Here is a 20,859-nt window from a genome sequence, read left to right on the forward strand (position 1 = left end):
TTTTTTTTTTTAAAGATTTTATTTATTTATTTGACAGAGAGAGACATAGCGAGAGCAGGAACACAAGCAGGGGGAGTGGGAGAGGGAGAAGCAGGCTTCCCACTGAGCAGGGAGCCCGATGTGGGACTCGATCCCAGGACCCTGGGATCATGACCTGAGCCGAAGGCAGACGCTTAACGACTGAGCCACCCAGGCGCCCAGGTTTGAGGTATTTTTGTAACATCCACTGAGGAAATGTCAAATGGCCAGTTGGATACAAAAGTCTGGAGCTCAGGGGAACGATCTAGGCTTGCTATGTAAAGATGTAAGTCATGTGTGTAGGCCTGGCAACCGATGCAATTTGTGTGGGTGGTATTGCATAGAGAGTATGAATGTGAGAAAAGAACTTACAGAAAGAGAAGGAATGACCAGACAGGGAAGAGAAAGAGAAGTCAAGGGAAGAAAGTACTTGAAGCAAATGAGAGTGGCTGAGAATTCTCTCTCTCACATGATACAGGGATGTCATTACAGTGATGACTGAAAAATGTCTTTGGATATGGCAACATGGAGGTCGTTGGTGACCATAGCAAAAGCTCTTTTGGTGCAGTGACAGAAGTGGGTCCCAAATCATACAAGAGTAAACAGTAAGTGAGGAAATTTGGACATTAAATATTAACAACTCCCAGGGCATTTTGGATGAGAGAGATAGGACAGTGGCTGAAGTGTGATATAGGCTTGAGGATGGTTAAAAAAATAACTGGAGAGACCTAAACATGATAAAAAGCTGATGGCAGTGAGAGAAAGAGAGAGGGAGAGAGTTTGGATATATGATTTAATGGAGAATTAAGATGTAAAATTACTGAGAAGGGAGAAGGAGATGGAGTCTGTCACAAAAGTGGGAGGATTAGTCTTAAATACGAAGAGCCTTCAATAGCTTCTGTGTTTGAACAGGACAGAAGGGTCTATAAATGATCAGGTGTAGGTTTAGATTTAGGTAGATGAGGCAATTCTCATTTGATTGTTTTTTATTCTCTCTGTAAGACGGAAATTGAAGTGGACCGTTTTCTGAGAGTGAGGGTCCAATGGGAGAAGGTAGTTTGAGGAGAATGGAGAAGGCTTTACATCAGCAACTGAGTAGTCCTGTTGGGTGGCTTTTTACAGGCACTTGCAACTCTCCAGGTGTACATACAGAGAGAGCAGGTTGTTGGATTCATCTGGTGTTGGCTTTTACATGATGCAGAGAATATCCAGGGGGGTAGGCAGGTTCAGGGCATTAGCAAGAGTATTGTTTCATTAATGGTCCAAAGAGTCTGAAGAAGATATGTAGGGAATTGAAAAAAGGAGAGAGCTGATAGACTGGGAGAAGATAGAGGTACCCATGGACAGCAGGTCAGAATTATGTCTGCTTCAAGTTCTCTACAATGTTTTACCTGATCCTCCAGCAAGAAATTGTATTCCTATCTTTTGAATTCCTATGGCACTTTAGCTGTAAGTCTCATGGTGCTTATCATTTGCTACCTTGACATATATTATTTGTGGACATATCTCTCCTACAAGACTGAACTTCTGAGGGACAGTTGGTCTGAAATCATTGTTATATCCATCCCTGTGCTTGTTATAATAGTACGTGTTCAATAACTAATTGTTGAGTAAATGAAATAAGTAAGTAGATTCTCTGTTGGGTTATAGTCCCACACTTGCTTATCTCCAAGTCTGAAAGGGCACCACCCACCCAATGCTAGTGTTGTAATCAATGTGCTATTGCAGATCTTACATTAAATTGTGTCAGTGTGTTGTTTTGCAAACTTTACCTGGCTTCCCCAGGTAAAATTTGAAACTGGCCTCCATATATAGAGGGCAAGAAGATACTAAAGAAAGAGGCAGACCACTTCAGATTGGTAGATGGCAGGTTTAATAAGCAAGGGAACTTACTATGAGGTTTGCTTGGGCAGACAAGATGAGTAGTTTTCCACACCTGCCAGCCAGAATCATAGAAGTTTATATAGAGGCTTTAACTGGGTTCAGTCATGTGTTTTGTCCAGATGGTCTCAACAGCACATTGCTCTCTCAAGGCTGCATTCTTGAAAATGGCTCAGGTTGTGGGAACAGTGGTACATTTCAAGGACAGGGGAGGGGGTGAGGGGTCTCTGACTGCCTGAGTCCAGCTCACGGGTCAGTGGGTGGTCATATCCTTTTCGTGGTCTCCTCTAACACAGTGCCATGTCTTCTTGCAGATCAAATTGTAAATTAACTCCGAATGATCTCACTTTGGCTGGTGGATTAAACCAGGTGCAGAGGCAATGGGTCAGTAAAGACATTAACCTAGGAGATCAAGCCATTCTCAAGCTAACATCATATGTTCTTTCAAATAATATGTCTCATTGGGTATTCTTAAAATTACAGAGGATATCATTATATCACAGTGTATGTAGTGAACACTGCTTGCAATATGTGTTAGTGAACAAGAATTGATTCTGATGTAGGGGCAATAAAGCAGAAATGGAGTATCATATATGCCTTGCAATTCAGAAGAACCTACCAAAGTTGCCTTTTTATCCATGGGAAATTATCAAGTACTTGTTATATGCTATAAATGATCAAATACAGGACCATTCTGTTGGAACAACTTCTTGTTATGATAAAGCTCTGCCTCAAAGGTCATTCATTTTTCAAAATTAGACATCTATTATAGGGGAAGAACCAACAAAACCTGAATAATGCATGGCATGGGGGTGATGATGGAGAAGTGAAGAGTCTTGGGGTTATTGGAGAAGTAGAGTGTCTGTTAGCACAAATATGGAAATCAGGAGAAGAACTAGTTTGACAGTAGGGATAGAGAAAGAGACTAGTTTGATTTTGGATATGTTGAGAAGAGATGCTGCTAAGCACTAGGCATTGGAAATATATTATGTAACTTGAAAGGAAGTTTGGGACTCAAGAGAGATTCAGGAGTTAGTTATGCAGAGGTTACAGTTCAAGCCCTGGAACTGTCACAGGAAAAAATGCAAGGAGAGTCAGAAGTCTAAAAGAAAACCATGAGAAACACCTTCATATGGAACTGGAAGAGTTGCTCATGGAGTGGGACTCAAATCACTTTTAAAAATGATTTTATTTATTTGAGAGAGAGAGAGAGCACAAGGGTGGAGGGAGAGGGGGAAACAGGGGAGAGGGTGAGGCAGACTCCCCACTGAGCAGGGAGCCTGACATGGGGCTTGAACTCAGGACCCCAGGATCATGACCTGAGCCGAAGGCAGACACTTAACTGACTGAGCCACCCAGGTACCCCACAAATCACTTTTAATTTCATCTCAGATTCCTGTTGAAAAAGTCACTGCCCTAAGCTAGCCATTTGTAATAAATGAATTTCTGGCAAGAGACCAAACTAAAAATTAAAGTATTTAATTTAAATTAGCAAAATATAAAGTATTTGAAGATAAGAACTTTTATCTGAACCCTCATGATTGCATCTCATAATCCTCTCACAGATGGATAGGCTACATTGGCATCGTGGAAAGTATCCTTAGGGGTTGTCAGTGTCCTGGTCAACCAGGACAGGCTCTTTTTCAGTGTTCAACTTCATTTAACCTTGCTGAATGGCTGAAAATTAATTTTATCCAGATTCATGCAGATTTGGGTTAGAACTGGTGAGACAAACAGCAGTGAAGTCTGGGTAATGTCCTGTCTACACCTACTCACCAATATGTTACCACTGTACTAGGCAGTCTTTGCTTATAGCTCTGGGCCATGGTAATTTGTAGCTCTTTGGAATACCACCAAATTGGTAAATATGTCAAAAAAATCAAGGTGGAATCCCATTAAAAGTTCACGTACTCCTAAAAAAGATTTCAGAAATAGATGATTTTCTCTGCCCTGAATGTGGTTGTACAGTTATTTGTTCATTTATTGGCATGATTCAGTGACTAAGTTCAGTTTCATGCCCTGAAGGACGTGCACCAGAATCTCTCAGGAGTGCTGTTGTTCTGAATGGACAGCTGTACTCTAAAATTCCATTCTGTGTATTGAGTTGCTTTGTAATATAAAAACCATGTTTCCCATCTCCCTTTTACTTTAGGTCTTGGGAGCTGTTGACAATACCATGGGTGATGGCTGCTCTCAGAAGCTGGCAACTGCTAATATTCTCCGCTTCCTATTGCTGGTCTTGATTCCATGTATCTGTGCACTCATTGTCCTGCTGGTGATCCTGCTTTCCTTTGTTGGTGAGTGACACCGCTATGAAAGAAAAATGAAGTCAAAATTAAAATGAGACTAACAGTGATTTCCGTTTAGTACTTACTTAACCTAACGCGTCAACTTGACGAGAGGGTTATCTGTTGACTATCTCACGCAGATCTGAAGTTTCACCCACCAAAATCATTCTGTTAGTTATTCCTATTAATAGAAAGTGATGAAGTAATTGATGCAAAGCATTTAAGGTGTGATTACCAGGTACCAGGCACTTTGAAAGTCCCTGAGCACTTAGGGATGGTTAAATTAGTCTGTCTTCCATAGGAGCTCATGTTTGAGAGGAAGAGATGATTATTACACAAGGCAACACATGTTGATGATGGAGGCATATGCAAGGTACTTTGGGGAAGTCAAAGAAGGCTTCATGAGGCATTAACATTTTAACCTTTGGAATAGTTCATAGAAATTCAGGTAAGAAGGCAATAGTGCATGGGTTTGGCAGAGAAAACAGTAAGTGCCAAAGTATGACCCTGTGATAGATGGAGATAGAATTAGAATATTGGGTGGAATTTTGGCAGTGGGAGGAAATGCAACTAGATTGATAAAATCCAAATGACACAGGATCTTGCATGCTGCCCTAGGAAGTTGGGCTTCAGCACTTAGGTTATTGGTTCTCAAACTCTATTCCATGGAACCAAGGTTCAGGGGAGGAGTTTCAAGGTTTACACAAATGCTTGTTTTGACTTTCAATTTAAAAAAAATAAATCTTAAACACATACTCAAACTAAATATTACATACCAAGTTTTAACCAAGCAGAGACCAGCAACCAAATAATTCATGCAGACAGATGAATTCATTTGTATTTGGATCTTGCTATCTTTTTAAATAAACACTATGTTAAAAGGTGAGCTACTGGGGGAGGTAATCCAAAATATTACCTTTGGTAGCTACCTATTGCTATGAATTAGGATTTTTTTGATCACATGCAGGCAAATGAAATAGGGAAATAAATAGCAAGATGATTCTGATCAAATTGCTTACCAACGATTTTGAATTTTTTTATTTCACCAAAACTACCTATCATTTTTCTCAATGTTTGGTTTTTAATAAGTCACACATTTACAACTTATATAGTAAATTAATCCTAATAAAATATAGCTTGTATCTATTTGTAGATATTAGGATCTTATATAATATTTATTTGAAAATGGTATTTATCTGCTACAACAATGCTTGAAAACCACTGCTAGGGATGGTAGTTTACCATTGGAGGATCTTTCCAAGCGGGGAGAAATTTGATCATATTTGCATTTGCAAAAGACGGTAGACCTAGATGCTCTGCAGAGGACTGGAGACAGAAAGGGAGGAGGCTTTTTTGAGGCTCTGGCTGTGGCCTAAATAAAAGGTGATAAGGGCTTGAATTAAGGCATTTGGTGCATTAAAATGAACACAGATCAAGACTGATTGGATTTTGGTGTGAAGGAAAAGAGGGGTCAATGCTGACTGCTGGATTTTTGGCTTAGGAAATCAGGGTGATTTTGGTGCCATCTGTTAATGCGGAAAGTAAAGGTGGAGGAGTAGGATGCATGTAGATGGAGGGCAGGTTGGAAGTTCAGTGTGGACATGTTAACTTAGACATACTTGGGGGACAACAAAATACAGTGGCATCATAGTTTAAGTGCATTTATCTTGAGCAAATTCAACAGTGCAGGTAGGACCGAGAAATGAATGTCGGAATATAAGAATGTGTTGCTTTTCTAAGGAAATTTCAAGGGAAATTGTGGCTATATATGATTTTTGACTTATGTGCTCACTTTAGAACCCAACCCCCACCCCACTGTTACTGACCTGAAGCTAGAAGTATCCAGAAGCAAAGCTGAGAAGAGGGTCCTGACTACGAAGGTGGGAGTCTCACTGGCAGTTGAAGGAGTAGAAGTAGGTGAACTGTAAAGAGAAAGTGTGCTGATGAAAAGCTGAGGGCAAGAGCCCTGGAGTATTTAAGGGGGAAGATAAAGAAAGAGGAGGAAGCAAAAGATACAGGAAGAATGGTCAGACAAGAAGGAAAAGAACCTGGAAATGCTGGGTTTCACAGACGCCAAGAGATGAGAGACACTTCAGAGGTTGATAAGTAAGAAGAAGACAGAGAGGGGTGCCTGGGTGGCTCAGTTAGTTAAGTGTCTTCGGCTCAGGTAATGATCCTGGGGTCCTGGGATGGAGTCCTGTGTCGGGATCCCTGCTCAGTGGGGAGTCTGCTTCTCCCTCTCCCTCTGCCCCTCCTCTCTGTGCCCGCCGCCCCCCCCACCCCCGTGCACATGCTCTTTCTCTCTCTCTCAAATAAGTAAATAAGATCTTAAAAAAAAAAAAAAAAAAAGAGTAAGTGGCTCAGCCCAGGAGCCTTCAGGTTTTCTGTTGAAGTTTTAGTCGACCTGCCCCCAAGTGGTACCAACTGTGGCCTGCTCTCAGGGTAGAAGCAGGACAAAACTGAAGCTCATCTTTGCCACCTTTTCCTTCCAAGACTCTGCACTCCTCCAGAGTTGGCCTGCTTTCATTTCCTTTCTAGTGCCTTCAAGTACTTTTTTGTGTGGTTTGTCCAGATTTATAGTTGTTATCTCTTCGAGGGTCTGTCTGGTAAAAGCTCAGTCATATCACTGTCATTTTTAAGTCTAATTCTGGTAATAATGTATTCAGAGGCTCACACACATTGAAGATTATTTCCTTTCATTCTCAGGGTAGAATGCTAATAGTTTTAAACACATTTTTAAGTATCTCAGTGCTTAGAGGCCTCTCAACAGAGAGATGCTGTTAAGGCGGTGCTTTATTTAGGTTAAATCTGTTTGTTTATTTATTTATTGGATCCTATTTTTATAGCTTTATTGAAATATAATTCACATACTTGCTTAAAGCATATAATTGAATAATTTTTAGTATATTCACAGGTAAGTGTAACCATCACTACAATCAGTTTTAGAACATTTTTACCACTTTCAGAAGAAACTATACTTTTCACTGTCAGTCTCCTGTCTTTCCATCCTCCCCCTGCCCCAGACCTAAGGAACCACTAATCTATGTAATGTCTCTATAGATTTCCCTATTCTGGACATTTCATATGACCATACATGATTTTTGTAACTGGCTTTTTTTTCATTTGGCATAATATTTTCAAGGTTTATCTATGTTGCATTGTGTTTCAGTACTTCATTCCTTCTTACGGCCAAATTATACTCCATTGTGTGGATTTACCACATTTTCTTTGTCCATTTACCGATTTTAGTTGTTTCCATCTTTTGCTATTGTGAATAATGTTGCTCTGAATATTCATGTACAGGTTTTGGTGTGAACATATGTTTTCATTTCTCTTGGGTTTATACCTAGGAGTAGAATTTTTTTATTGCTATATATGGGATTAGGAAGTGTACCATTTATAACCACTTCTAAGTGCCACTTTGGCTTATATTTAGGTAACCTTTAGAAAGTGGACAATTCCTAGACATTTTCTTCAAAAGCATTCTTTTCATAGATTCTGCACCAGATGATATATGGCTATATTAAGTAATACCTGCTCAAATAAACATTTCCTATTTTATAACTGAGATGTTTGTTGCTGTAATGAGCAATAAAACCATTTTATATTTGTGTTTTAAAAAACTTCATTAAACTCTGCTTACTTTTAAACATATTCTGTTTGGTTTGCGTTTGTAACTCCATGCTCTTTCCAAGTTTTATAGTTATTTATGGGTCCATTAGGTTACTATGGAATGGTGGGATGCCAATTTTGTATAAATAACAGGAGCTGTATCTTCAAAAGACAAAGATAATAGTGAAAGGATTATTGTTTAGGAAAAGATAATAAAAGCTTTATGCTAACACAGTTGCACTATGTTTCTCTAATTTTGTCTTTTTGGGCTTCTCTCATGTATAAAGTCAAGTGGCAAAGAGTTGGACTTTTATGAATAATTATTTCAGCAGAAGGATATAGAAGAGAGCAATAGCAAATTGTTTCTCTCCTCAACCCCCAAAACCGAAGTTGGAACTACAAAGGTTTAGTTTAGTTTAGTGTTTCTAAAATCAGCAGATATTTTAATTGGATTATTTGTTTTTTGGGTGTTGAGTTTTATAAGTTCTTTATATATTTTGGATATTAACCCCTTATCAGATATATCTTTTGCGAATATCTTCTCCCCTTCAGTAAGTTGTCTTTTGTTTGTTTGTTTGTTAATGGTTTCCTTCATTGTGTAGAAGCTTTTTATTTTTGTGTAGTCCCAATAGTTTTTTGAGTTTATGTTTGTGAATAGTATATTTGAGTGTTTGCGTGAAATGCAGATCGCACTCCAGACCTGTTGACTTTGCATTCTAGCAAGATCCCTAAGTGATTTCTGTGCTTGATCCAGTCCTCAACCCACTGCAATCTGATCTTCCCCCCTTTCTCTTTTTGTCATACTACTAAATGTTCTTAATGAAGCACCAGCGACTTTTTATCCAATGCACAGCATTTGAAACCAATGTGCATTTGAATAAGACTTAAAAAAAAAGATATAAAGTTAAAAAAGAAAAGAATATAACAACCAAAATTGGGTAATAGAGGGCAGGGGGTTGTCAGAGGAGATAGATTTTCATCTTCACTCATAATGTGGAGCCAATCATTTTCCTAAATATATAGAGAATGAAGTTTGACTTTTTTATGGTATTTTTCAAAAATTAGTAAATAAAAATGATAACTATTACCACTACAACAGCAAAACCCTGTGGTGAAAGATTAGGCTTTGAAGTCAGACTGAATTCCTGCTCACTTGCTAGCTTCGATATCTTGAGCAATTTCACAGAACTTTCTAGTTCTCAGTTTTCTCTTTTGTAAAGTGAGATGATAATAATGTCTACTTCATAAGGTTGTGAAGAGTAAATGGCATAATGGATCTAAAATGCTTAGCACTCTATGCTCAATAAATGTAATTATTATTGTCCTTTTAAAAAAAAAAGAACCCACGCTTTCTTTCTGTGTTTGTTTTTGCCAGTTTGGAAGGAGCATGTTCATTGTTAGTTGGTGCCAGCGACACTGTCTTTCATTCAGGTGGGATCTATGACCTGATATGATCTTGCCCAGTCTTGACTACTTCTTTCTTTTCAAAATGCTCTTCTGTTTTGCCTGCATATTTTCACTTCTGATTTTTCTGCTATATCTGGCTGACCTTCTCATCTTTCTTTACTTAGCCATTAAATGTTGGGGTTTCTGTCCTAAGCTCTCTTTCTTCTCACTTGACACCCATGCCTCTCTTGGCAATGTCATCTACTCCCATGACTTCCTTCATCATCCATACATTTCAACGAATATTCATTAAAGCCGACACTGGTGCCAAGCATTCTGCTGGGCACTTGAGATGCAGACGTGCATAATACACCCTCCTACCTTCAAGGAGACAGACAGGAAAACAGACAATTGCTCTTGAGTGTAGGTGCGATACAAACAGTGTGTGCTCTGGAACCACAAAGAAGATACAAATTTGTGGGGGTCTTGCAAGTCATTCTGGAGGAAATGTTAAGATTCTCTAGATTTAGACTTTTCTCCCCCTTGAATGTTTTGCAGGCATTTTATACTCAATGTATTTGTAAACTATCTACTGTAACAGTCAGGATAGGGTGTGCTATACTGTGTAACAAAAGTAATCCTACAATAATAGCAGCTTGAAAACAACAAAGGCAATTTCTCACTCATGCTGCAAGTCCTTTGCGAATGGCATTGGGGCTATGCTCCTTGAGGTCATTCAGGGACTGAACTGATGGATCAGCCGTCATCTTGTGCCTCTGCAGTTACTGTGCCAGAGAAAACGAAAAAGAGCACTAGAGAGTCTTCTTTTTTTTTAAGTGTATGATATGGTATTATTATCTATAATCACCAGCTGTACGTTAGATCCCCAGAACTTATTCATCTTATAACTGGACGTTTGTACCCTTTGACCAATGTCAAAAATGTCCAGAGACAGGGATCATTCTCTGATCAGAGAATGTAACCCACACATGTGTCTTAGTAGAATGCGAGAGAATTGAAACTATTTGATGAATAGAACTAATGACTATCACTTCTATCTCAGTTGCGGGTCCTGTCATATACACAGTAATTCAAACCAGAAACCTGGAAGGGACCTCTGACTCTTTCCCTTATCACTCACAATTTTGCCTCTGAAAGCTCTCTTCCAAATGTTACCTTTGTCTTCATTGCTTTTGCCTTGGGTTAGGCCATACTCTTTTCTCACTGGGACTATTGCAGTAGCCTTCTTATTATCCTCTAGACTTGACCCCTTTCCAGCATCACCCTGCTGCCAGAGTGATCATTCCAGTGTGCCACCTTATTTAAGATCCTTCAAAAGTTCTTCATCACAAGAACAATTCCAAGACTTTAACAGGAACTATTCTTCACAATGTGGCTGCTTTTCCTTTCGCCTTTCTTCCTGCCAGTCCCACGTGTGCTAGCTGTGTTTAATGACCTGCTGCTGGGCTTTGCATATCTTTACCCCTTTGTTCCATCTAGAAAGTTCTCCATTCCCTATTACCACACCTCCTTCTTCCCCACAAATGCTTTGCTCAAACCTACACAATCCTTAACTATATTTTAAGATTTCTATTGAGGATCATTCTCCCCTAAGAAACCTTTCTTGACTTTCTCAAATGGAATGACATCTATTTCTCTACTTTCTGTCACCAGATTGCCTTATGCATATCATTCTCAAAGCCCTTGTATCATGGCTTGTATTTTTAAACTACATGCCTGTTTCCCTCAACTAATCTATAAACATCTTGACGATAAGAAGCTCTTACTAAATGTTGTGTTTTCAGCAGGGAGTAAATACAAAGTTCCTGGCACATAGAAAAGCCAAGTAAATGTGTTACCACAGGGCTAGAGATGTAAAGATAAGGAATTACTTTTAAACTCATATCATAGGAAGATAGTTTTTTTTACATGCATTTGATGGTTGATTTTTTCCAACTTGTATAATTTGTTCAAAGTGAGAAGAGCATGTGGGTGCATGTGTATGTGTGTGTGTCATGTCCCAGCTCAGTTCTTGGGTAAGTTAAATAACTCTTGAAAGCTTCGTTTTCCTTCTCTCTGAAACTCTGTAGAGAAGAGTTGTTCATAGCATCTGTTTCAAAAGATTGTTGGAAGGCTAACTCAGTAGATGCCTATAGTGACTATGTTAGTTTCCTATTACTGATACAACAAATCGATTACTTGGTAGCTTAAAATGACATAAATATATTACCTTCGAGTTATGGAGGGCAGAAGTCCAAATAGCACTGGGCTAAAATTAAGATGTTGGCAGGACTGTATTCCTTCTGGAGGCTCTAGGGGACAGTCTGTTTCCTATCTTTTCCAGCTTCTGGAGGTTTCTTGCATTCCTTGGCTTGTGGCCTCTTTCCATATTCAAATGAGCAATTGAGTCCTTGAGTCCTTATGCTGCATGGCTCTGATGCATACCCCCTCACCTCCCTCTTCTGCTTATAAAAACCCCACAACCACCTTGGGCTCACCTGAATAATCCACGGTAATTTCCCTATCTCAAATCCCTTAACTAACTCACATCTGCAACATCCCTTTTGCCATTTAAGGTGTGTAAAGTAGCATATTCCCGGGTTCTGGGACTTAGGATGTGGACATCTCTGGAGGGAACATTAATTTTGCCTACCACGGTGCTCGATCCACTCATTACAAGTGACCAGCACATTTTGGCTATTATTATTGGAATTATAGGCTATTTCTTAAACAGAGGTTGTTAAACAGACCTATGTTCCAGAGCTGAAATACTTTTGAGCCGTACAACCTTGATCAGTGTGGCCTTGTATTAACTTGGCATGAAAGAGCCCCACTTCGTTCACTCCAAAAGTAGGTTAAGTGATTCACTTTTGAACATCTCCTTAGTCATTTTTATTATGTGGGATGCCTTTATAGTAAATGGAAATTGGTATTTATTTAAAAGTACCTTCGTAGCCCTAAGGAAGGCAGTTTTACTTTCATGGACTATCATTGTGTAGTAATGACTAACAGTTATTGAGAACTTACTATGTGCCAGGAACTGTTCCAAATGTGTGTGTGTGTGTGTGTGTGTATACAGAGAGGGAGAGAAAGACTAATTTGATCCTAATGACCAGTCCCGGGGTGGGGGGGGCTTTTATTTTCCTTATTTTATGGCAGTTGAGAGTTTACCCAAAGTTTCAGGGCTGCTAAGTAATGGGATTTAAATCCCGGTGGTCAGGCTGTAGGACCTGTACTTTTAGCCACAGCATTGTAAAAATAGGAGTGTAAAAAGGATGGGGCAAAATGGGAAGACCGAACCCTCCACTTTGGGCTAATAACTCTCAGCATTTTTATAGCTCATCATGGGATAGCTTGAGGGTATTTAGTCTTACTGAGTTCTAATTTTTGTACTTTTAAAAAAATGCCTAATAGGGGCACCTGGGTGGCTCAGTCGTTGAGCGTCTGCCTTCGGCTCAGGTCATGATCCCGGGGTCCTGGGATTGAGCCCCGCATCGGGCTCCCTGCTCCGCGGGAAGCCTGCTTCTCCCTCTCCTACTCCCTCTGCTTGTGTTTGCTCTCTTGCTGTGTCTCTCTCTGTCAAATAAATAAATAAAATCTTTAAAAAAAATGCATAATAGATGACCAACTGTGAGTTGGGAGTTGGTCGGTTTTCAGAGATGCTTGAAAACAAATTGTCTAATGAGTTCAGACTTTTGGATAGGTCCTTAGGTTTGTCCCCTCCCCCTCGCTGTCAGTTGGGTTGGTCAGTCTGTCTCTTAAAATTGTACCCTAGGAACATTAACCACGGCAACTACCATACATCATGTATTACCTTTGCCTTTTGATCTATTCTGCCAACCTGCTTTGATATGTAGAGTTTAAGAGCAAGGAAGCTGAATTATTTTAGATAGTTGTTATCCAAGTCAGTGTTTCCTAAGAAAGTCCGTGTTTCCAAGGACCTCTTAGAGTAAAGAGATGCTATTAACACTTTTGCCACTGTGGTTAGATGAAAAAGATAAAAGAAAGATTATTAATATGGCTAATCATTACAAACAAAATGTTAAGAACAACTGTTGAACAATTTCATATGGAAAGGAACTCCTTTTAAGTGAGTTATTCAGGGATGTAACCATGAGGAGTTGGATTTGCTAAAAGTATGTTGACAGAGCTGGATGCTGTTAGCATAATAAGTAAATCACCTTTACGGGCTTTAAAAGTTCATTACAGCCACATTAGTGGAATTAACATGTTTTTGCGAAAAGGCTATTTATGTCAAAATAAGTAACAATGAGAGCAACTAATAAATGGCTGAAAATAAAGTTATATCTAATCGATTCATACATTCTTATGTATGAAAGAAATACATATTATACATATTATACAGTCGTCAAGTCTATCACATTTAATATGACTTTAATATTGACTCAGAATCACACAGACATTTTGGAGAGTATGTTACCTGCACCACATGGTCACAATTGAACTTTTATGCTCCAGCGTTTTATTTAGAATCCTTTGGCAGATGAAACTGTTGACCTTAGTTAGCTAGAAAACAGCTGCTTTTCTATTTTGATTTGTAGTTAATGTTTTCCAAGTGTCAAGCACATGTAGAGAAATTTTTTCCATAGACTGATATTAAACATTTTATTTATATGTCTTTTATTTTTAATGGTCCATGGACTGTTTGGAAAAGTGAGAGCCAATGAGAGCATTCATCGTAAATTCCTTTAGAAAAAAAAAACCTCCCCTGGGTATTTCTATAATGAATCAATATCACATTTGTTTATTTTAGTGACATACTCAATTATAGTGCTATATTCTGGAAGCAGTCTGTTGTCTATTTTTACTAAGTTAAAAATACATGATCTCTTTCAAAGTTTTCGGGAGTTTGTGCCGAAGTCAAATCTAGGTGATTTCCAATATCTTAGGTTTGACTATTTTGTCATTGAATGAATACCTCGAGAAAGTGACCAATTGATAATTTGTTTAACGACTATATTGTATTAATCATATTATATTTATATTTTCTGGTCAAAGATGAAGATAATTTAGTTCCTTCTCTCAGTTTTTCTAGAATTAGAGTTTTACTTTTGGGGTTTTTTTATGATATAGTCTTGGCAAATATATGAGCCCTGTTATTTTTATTTATCTGTTATGCATAGGTCACTGAAATTTGGAAAATGTGGAGAAATATAAGGCTGAAACTAAGCAGACACTATTGTCCTTTGGTGGCAGATATAGAGATATGCAGAGCTTGTGTCCTGGGTACTAAGTAGCATAAAATGATGGATGAAATTGAGAAACTGAGAAAGGAGGAAGGAAACATTGTAAGGTTCACCACATTTCATTTATTTGTTGTAAGTCTCGGGTGAGGTGGAATTGCCCTAAATTCTTTGGGCATGGGGACACCTAGATGGGAGACTCAGTTTCTCTACCTGAAGCTTTTGAGAAAGCAGTAGTTTCTTCACAGGGTTAGGTTACTCGTGGTAGAAGAGAAACTCTCTTGGTTGTCCCAGTGAAGTGGGTAGTTGTGCTAGCCACCATCTTTCTCTTTGTGTTTGCCTGGATAGAATGAAACTTGGGAAAATAGCTCTAGAGTTTTCTTAATGGGTTTTTTAAAATAAATACTTCTAGTAATGTATCAAAATATCCTTTTTTTTGTCTTTCAGGAACATTAAAAAAACCCTATTTTAAATCAAATGGGAGTGAACCTTTGGTCACTGATGGTGAAGTTCAAGTGTCTGATATTATTCTTACAAATACGATCTGTAACAAGAGCACTGTGACATCTACTACACATCCCAATCAACACAGTCCAGCCTGGACCACGGATGCTTCTCTCCCAGGGGACCAGAATCACAAGAACACAAGTAAGTCTGAGGATGGTGAATACTTGTGCCCTTTAATGTCTGTGGAACCCATGGGTGGGTTTTTAAGTGTGGCAACCAGTGCTCTTAATTCACAATCACTTACTGGTCACACGGGCAAAGCTCTACTCACTTATCCGGCAAACTTAACTGAGAGTTCTATTCCTAACATGAAATGCCATCAGCTCAGCTGTCCAGATAGGGAGAAGGGTAAGAAATGAAAATGTATCAACGTCATTCAACATTTCTGAGGCATACTGCTTGCCCCAATACAATGGTATTGATTTTATGGTGGTTCACTTCTGAAAGTTTGTGTTTCTGGTTTGAAGTTTGAAGTTACTTATTTTGAGATGGTTAAATGAATAAGTAAGTGAAGTTACTTATTTTCTTATTGGTGCCTTGTGGGAAGGATCTCAATTCTATGATAGAATGTCAATGATTTAATGGGAACTATCCCCCCATTTGCTTTGGAGGTGCTCATGTGTTCTTTTTACCTTGTTTCCCTCTTCTCCCTCTTCTCCCTCTTTTTTTGGCTGTGCTATTTATTGTATGTGTTGGTGACTGACAATCACACCTTGAGGAAAATGGCGTGTATGAAACTCTGCTTAAGGACAAATGGAGGAATATGTCAGCTATTCCAGAACAAGAGCTGGAAGAGAGAGAGAGAGGACAGCAAGTGTGGAGATGGGACCAGTTAGATGGTAGCAGGCAATGTGCTCTGGAATGTGATTCTATTCCTCAATATCCCTCAGATTTTTAGTAAAGGCACTAAGCTCCCAGAATTCTGGTGGGAGTGGAGTTGTGGGTAAAGTGTCCAAGAATGTCGGCTCTGATCCAGTTAGTGCTGGCAAAACATAATCAGAGTGCAGTCACTGTAAGAACTTTCTCTGCACTTGTCTTAGTTCTTATTTTCTTTTTTTCTAAAGATTTTATTTGAGAGAGAGAGAGAGCGCGCACGAGTGGGGGGAGGGGCAGACGGACAAGCAGACTCCGTGCTGAGTGCAGAACACCACATGGGGCTCGATCTCAGGACCCTGGGATCATGACCTGAGCCGAAGTCAGATGCTTAACTGACTGAGCCACCCAGGCATCCCTTAATTCTTATTTTCTACTTCCTAAAACAAGATTATGTGATTGAAAATTGTACAAAGCCCATCCATTCATGGTCATTTTCTTGTTTGTTCCTCCCTCTTTCATGAAAACACACAAAGGGAAATCACAGCCTAGGTCTAGGACAGAGTATTGATTTTCATTCTGAGCCAGGAAGGGAAGGATTAGGCTAAATTGTAGCTATCATAGCATATGTTTGTCAGTGTCTGAAGAAAAGCAGAATTATTCTGTTGCTTTAGCCCCAAAGAGACAGACTGTTTGGATTCCATTATTTCACACAGCACCCACATATTAACTATTTCTTATGCTTGGTGTTCATCAGTGATTAACACAGATCCGTGTTTATTACCTGATAATAATAACTGCAAACACAAATTATGCCCAGTAAAATTTATTTTCCTCATGAGTTTGATTTTGAAGTTTTTAAGATTTTATTCATGTTTTAAGCACTTCATTATTCTTTTTTTATTCTGCTTTTATTACTTAACAGTTGATGTAAGAGAATTTCTCCCATATTATTAACATACTTTGTAAACATTGTTTCTAATGTTTATTGGTTATTCTATGGTTTTGTCATATGTTTAGTTTTTCTTATCATTCTCCTATTGCTCAACTTTTTTTTACCCCAGTTTTACTTTCTTAAGGACCGTGTTTTTCATTACAAGTGCAAAAGTCATTTAAGCAAAAACTCACTCCCGTTAATGTGGTTGCAATTACAGCAATTGTTATTTTCTTTTGCTAAGTGGATTTATCTCTATTTTGAAAGGTTTGTCATTTGTTAAGATTCAAGTAGAGGTGGCAGACACATACTCTGAAGAGTAAAGAAACATATGGTATTTGTTACTCAGTTTGGAAGCTTGATGGAAGTCTGTTTGACTCGTTTTCTCTTCCTATGCCTGGAACATTGCTTGAGACTATGAACGTAATTTGACGTGTAAAGGAAATCCAGGTGAAATTAGAACGGTTAAATGGAGAAAGGTCAAAACCTTTGAATATATATCATTCCATGTCGTTAATGTACTTGACAGTTAACGTTGAGCTTTACTGTCTGACCACCTAGACCCTCAATAGACTGTCGATATTAACTAAAATTATTCATTGCAAAGGATTTGATAGTTTTTCATACATTTCAATAATACTGCTAGCCTGTGATTATAGAGCTTTTGGTTGTTTTGAGGGCATATTTAAATACTTTCTCTGTGGTCCTTATAGGTAATTAACTGATGAGGTGTGCAGGACAGACAATACACACCATTTCAAGTAAGGGAATTGAGGCTTAGAGAAATTAAGTTGACATATCCAATATCACTTGTGTAGTAGTTGGTAGGCATTAAATTGGAATTCCGTTCTTGGGACTCCTAGACCACTGCTCTTTCAAGAATTTCATGCTTCTTCATTTAATTTTATTGCATTCTTTGTTGTTGCAGAACAAATTTAAGCTCGAGGAGAGTAATTTGTTTTGTTCATTGCACTATAAAATATTTATTGAATGAAAAAGAAATGAACTACAGTCATCTCAAAATTTTAATATCTGATTTATCACTTTTCATTAACAATATCTAATCATACTTCTGCACTTGATATTTAACCAGTTTTACTTAAAGCATCATTTAATGCCCTGTATCAGTACTAACACCTAACAGAGGATTTGCTTTTATACTTTTAAAAAAATTATTATCTAATTGAAATGTCATTTTAAATTCCTGGCATATGTGAAAGCTATTTAAGTCCACTTCAGTCCAAAAATACAGTGCCCAGACATTCTGTTCTATCCAAATATCCTGGGTAGGAAACCAAGGAGAGAACTCCAGGCAAAGGTACAAGGAAGTAGCCTTTCCTTAAGACCTTTCCGCCTGGTGGTCCTCAATATCAAGCCAAAGCATAGACTACTATAGTTTGTAAACTCTTAATCAGAATACCACCCCCCCTTACACTGTGGTGGAGCTTTGTAAATGTAAAACAGGTTTTATGTGACATCTGTTACTTCTGGATTTTCATTAGCTGCATTTTGAAACCCAGTTGTAATATGGAAAGGGAAAGCTTGCATATTATATTTCAGCAAGGGATTTTTCTAGGTTGCATTTTGTATTTTCGCTTTTTTGTTTTCACCTTTCTCCTTACATATTTTTATAAATATTTAAACGTAAATTGAATTCTAAGGAAAGGGAAAAAACTCTTTGACCAACCAAGAGCTTTTGGGTTAAAAATAATTTGGTGCACAATGAAGTAACCTAGAAACTCTGGTCAGGAATTAAAGTGAGAAAAGAGTGGGGTAATGTGCTAGAAGCTTCAAGTATTCTGTTATCATGCTCTTTGATAACCAGCTCCGTAATCATCTGTATCAGATGAAAATGCATCATGCCTCTCATTCACTTTTAAAAAAAGATTTATTAGCACTGATAACTTTGTACCAAAAGTGCCCTAATCACATGCTAAAAATTTGCTGAGTGTACATGGAACACTACATCAAAAATTAATGATGTAATGTATGGGTGATTAACATAACATAATAAAAAAAATTGCTGAGTGTAGAAAGCTTACACACCAGTCAAAAACCCTAAAGTTATTCTTTCTTCCTAGTTTTCTGTTTGTAACATGGTGTTTCTATTAGCTTGAAAGTAAGTTCTGCCAAGAGTATGAAGCTAAGGGGATCAGAGTCTTGAAGTTTTGCCTGGATTACTATTCATCAGGCAACTCTACAAAGGGGGATTTTGGGGAGAGGGAGTCTAATTAGAGTCTAATTAGACATCTGAAATCACGTTAAGTCCCTTCTCCTTTTTCCCTGACATTTTCTAATCTTATCCACAATAGAACACTGGATGTCTTCATTATATTTTTTAAAGTCAGTTCTGCTGTCCTCAGAGTAATGCACCCACCTCTATAGCTTACTGACTATGGATTATTATGCTGTTTGGAGTGGGGATCTGTGCTTATCTGTGCTCATATGTGTAAATGGGGATGAGTGAACAGATTAAGTGTGCCCAAGAATTGTATCCTTAGCATTCCTTGCTTTTTGTTGGACAGTACTTTTCCATCTGGGGTTTGAGGGACTCAGATGTATTCTGAGGATCCAAGAATTCTGTATAATAATTTCTTAAATATATGCTTTCATTTCAGTGATAAAAAAATAACTACTGTAAGTCTGACCTCAATAACCTGGGTAACCGTCTTATAACAAGTACTTACGTGGAATTTTGGTGCCTGTATTTGAGTTTCTATTTATGAGTTATGTTACTGCTAAGCTGTATTGCCTAGACGTTTGCCAGCCATCAAGAAACGGACAGAGGCAGACTTGATAGATACTCTTCTCAATTGCAGAATGAAAGTATGTACTGGCTTCCTGTACAAAGGGCACCTTCATGGCGATTCAAACAGAAAAATGGTGACCCACTTGCTCAGCTGGGATACATGGTGGTATAAACTTCCTAAGTACAGAAGAACTTGGGACTCAGCACCATACTTTTCATAGAATAATGTTATTATTATTCATTAATATAATTAACTTAAATTTCATTAGCTTTGTAATTTTGTTTCTATTTAAATTATACATACTAATTTTGTAGTTGCGCTAGATCTATAAGCATAAAGTGGTTTATATCTAATTATATATACACCTGCATAACTTTCTCCCTGTAAGAATGCCTGTGACAATTTTCAGCTTGCAAAATACTGCTTTCGGGTAACAGAATTCTAGCTGTTTGTGTCACAAACCCAGAAAAAGCAGCAAGGCTCTATGGCAGAGCTTCTTAACTTTTTTGGTGCCAAGGACTGCTTTGGCAATCTGGTGAGGCCTGTAGGTGCCTTCTCAGAATAATGTTTTGGTGCCGAAGATAAATTACACAGAATCACAAAGGAAGGCAATTTTATTAAAATTCAGTTATCAAAATATTAGAAACATAAATTAATGATACAGTAATTCATGTGTCTATTCAATAATGATATCTAGCAGTAGGTCAATAACTATAATTTTATAACAGGGATGAGCATAAATAATATTTTGAAATGTCTGCCACAGCTCCATGTTGATAAGAAAATATCATGTATAATTTTTAATTTGTTTCTTTACATTTGTTACCTACGTTGATAATTTAAGTATTCTAAATTTCAGTTGGAGGTTAATGGAAATAGAAATGCTATTTTTCTCCAATCCAGGTTCTTCATAGACAATAAAAATTCTATGTATGGGTCCCTTGGGGTCTTTGGATTATGATTAAGAATACATACTCCAGATGAAAAGAGGTTTTTTTTGATACCTGGAAGAGTCTAAGGCCTGTTTAAGCTGCTTCATTAGGAATTTGCTACTCCAAAATTTACTCTAGTCATGACCCTGGACACTATTGCTTATGTGCTCTGCTAACCATCAGTGTTAGACACCAATGTTCAAGTCCAGTTGGTTGCCCTCTTCTGTATATTAAATCATATTCTTCAGGCTTGAAGAATAGTTATGAGATTCAGAAATGGGCTTCTGGCTAGAATCAACATCTAAGCAAGAACCAAGTGAAACATTTAAATAATTGTTGCATGTTTTTCTGGTTAGCACGGTAGCATTCTAGTAAAGACCTGCACAATACTTGGGAAAGAGAGAAAGGAATTTCAAATGTAGTAATGGATTCCCACCCCCCCAACCCACTCTCCTTTCCTTTCTCCTTATTTCATCTTTAGATGACTGTCCTTGGGAAGTACTGGGTTCTCTTCCTGAGAAAGCAAACTCAATC

The 20,859-nt window shown here is 38.1% G+C and overlaps 1 protein-coding gene across 1 annotated transcript in view; it reads left to right on the forward strand.

Annotated features, from left to right (window-relative positions):
• CORIN (corin, serine peptidase) overlaps positions 1-20,859 on the forward strand; it is a 189,216-nt gene that overhangs the window by 22,331 nt on the left and 146,026 nt on the right. Inside the window, exons 2-3 of the mRNA XM_081813164.1 lie at positions 4,052-4,196; positions 14,837-15,037. Of these exons, the coding sequence (XP_081669290.1) occupies positions 4,052-4,196; positions 14,837-15,037 (346 nt within the window). The remainder of the gene's footprint in view (positions 1-4,051; positions 4,197-14,836; positions 15,038-20,859) is intronic.

This window comes from Leptonychotes weddellii, chromosome 2, assembly GCF_054177405.1.
Source record: "Leptonychotes weddellii isolate Sample4059 chromosome 2, ASM5417740v2, whole genome shotgun sequence".
In the NCBI taxonomy this organism is placed as follows: domain Eukaryota; kingdom Metazoa; phylum Chordata; class Mammalia; order Carnivora; family Phocidae; genus Leptonychotes; species Leptonychotes weddellii.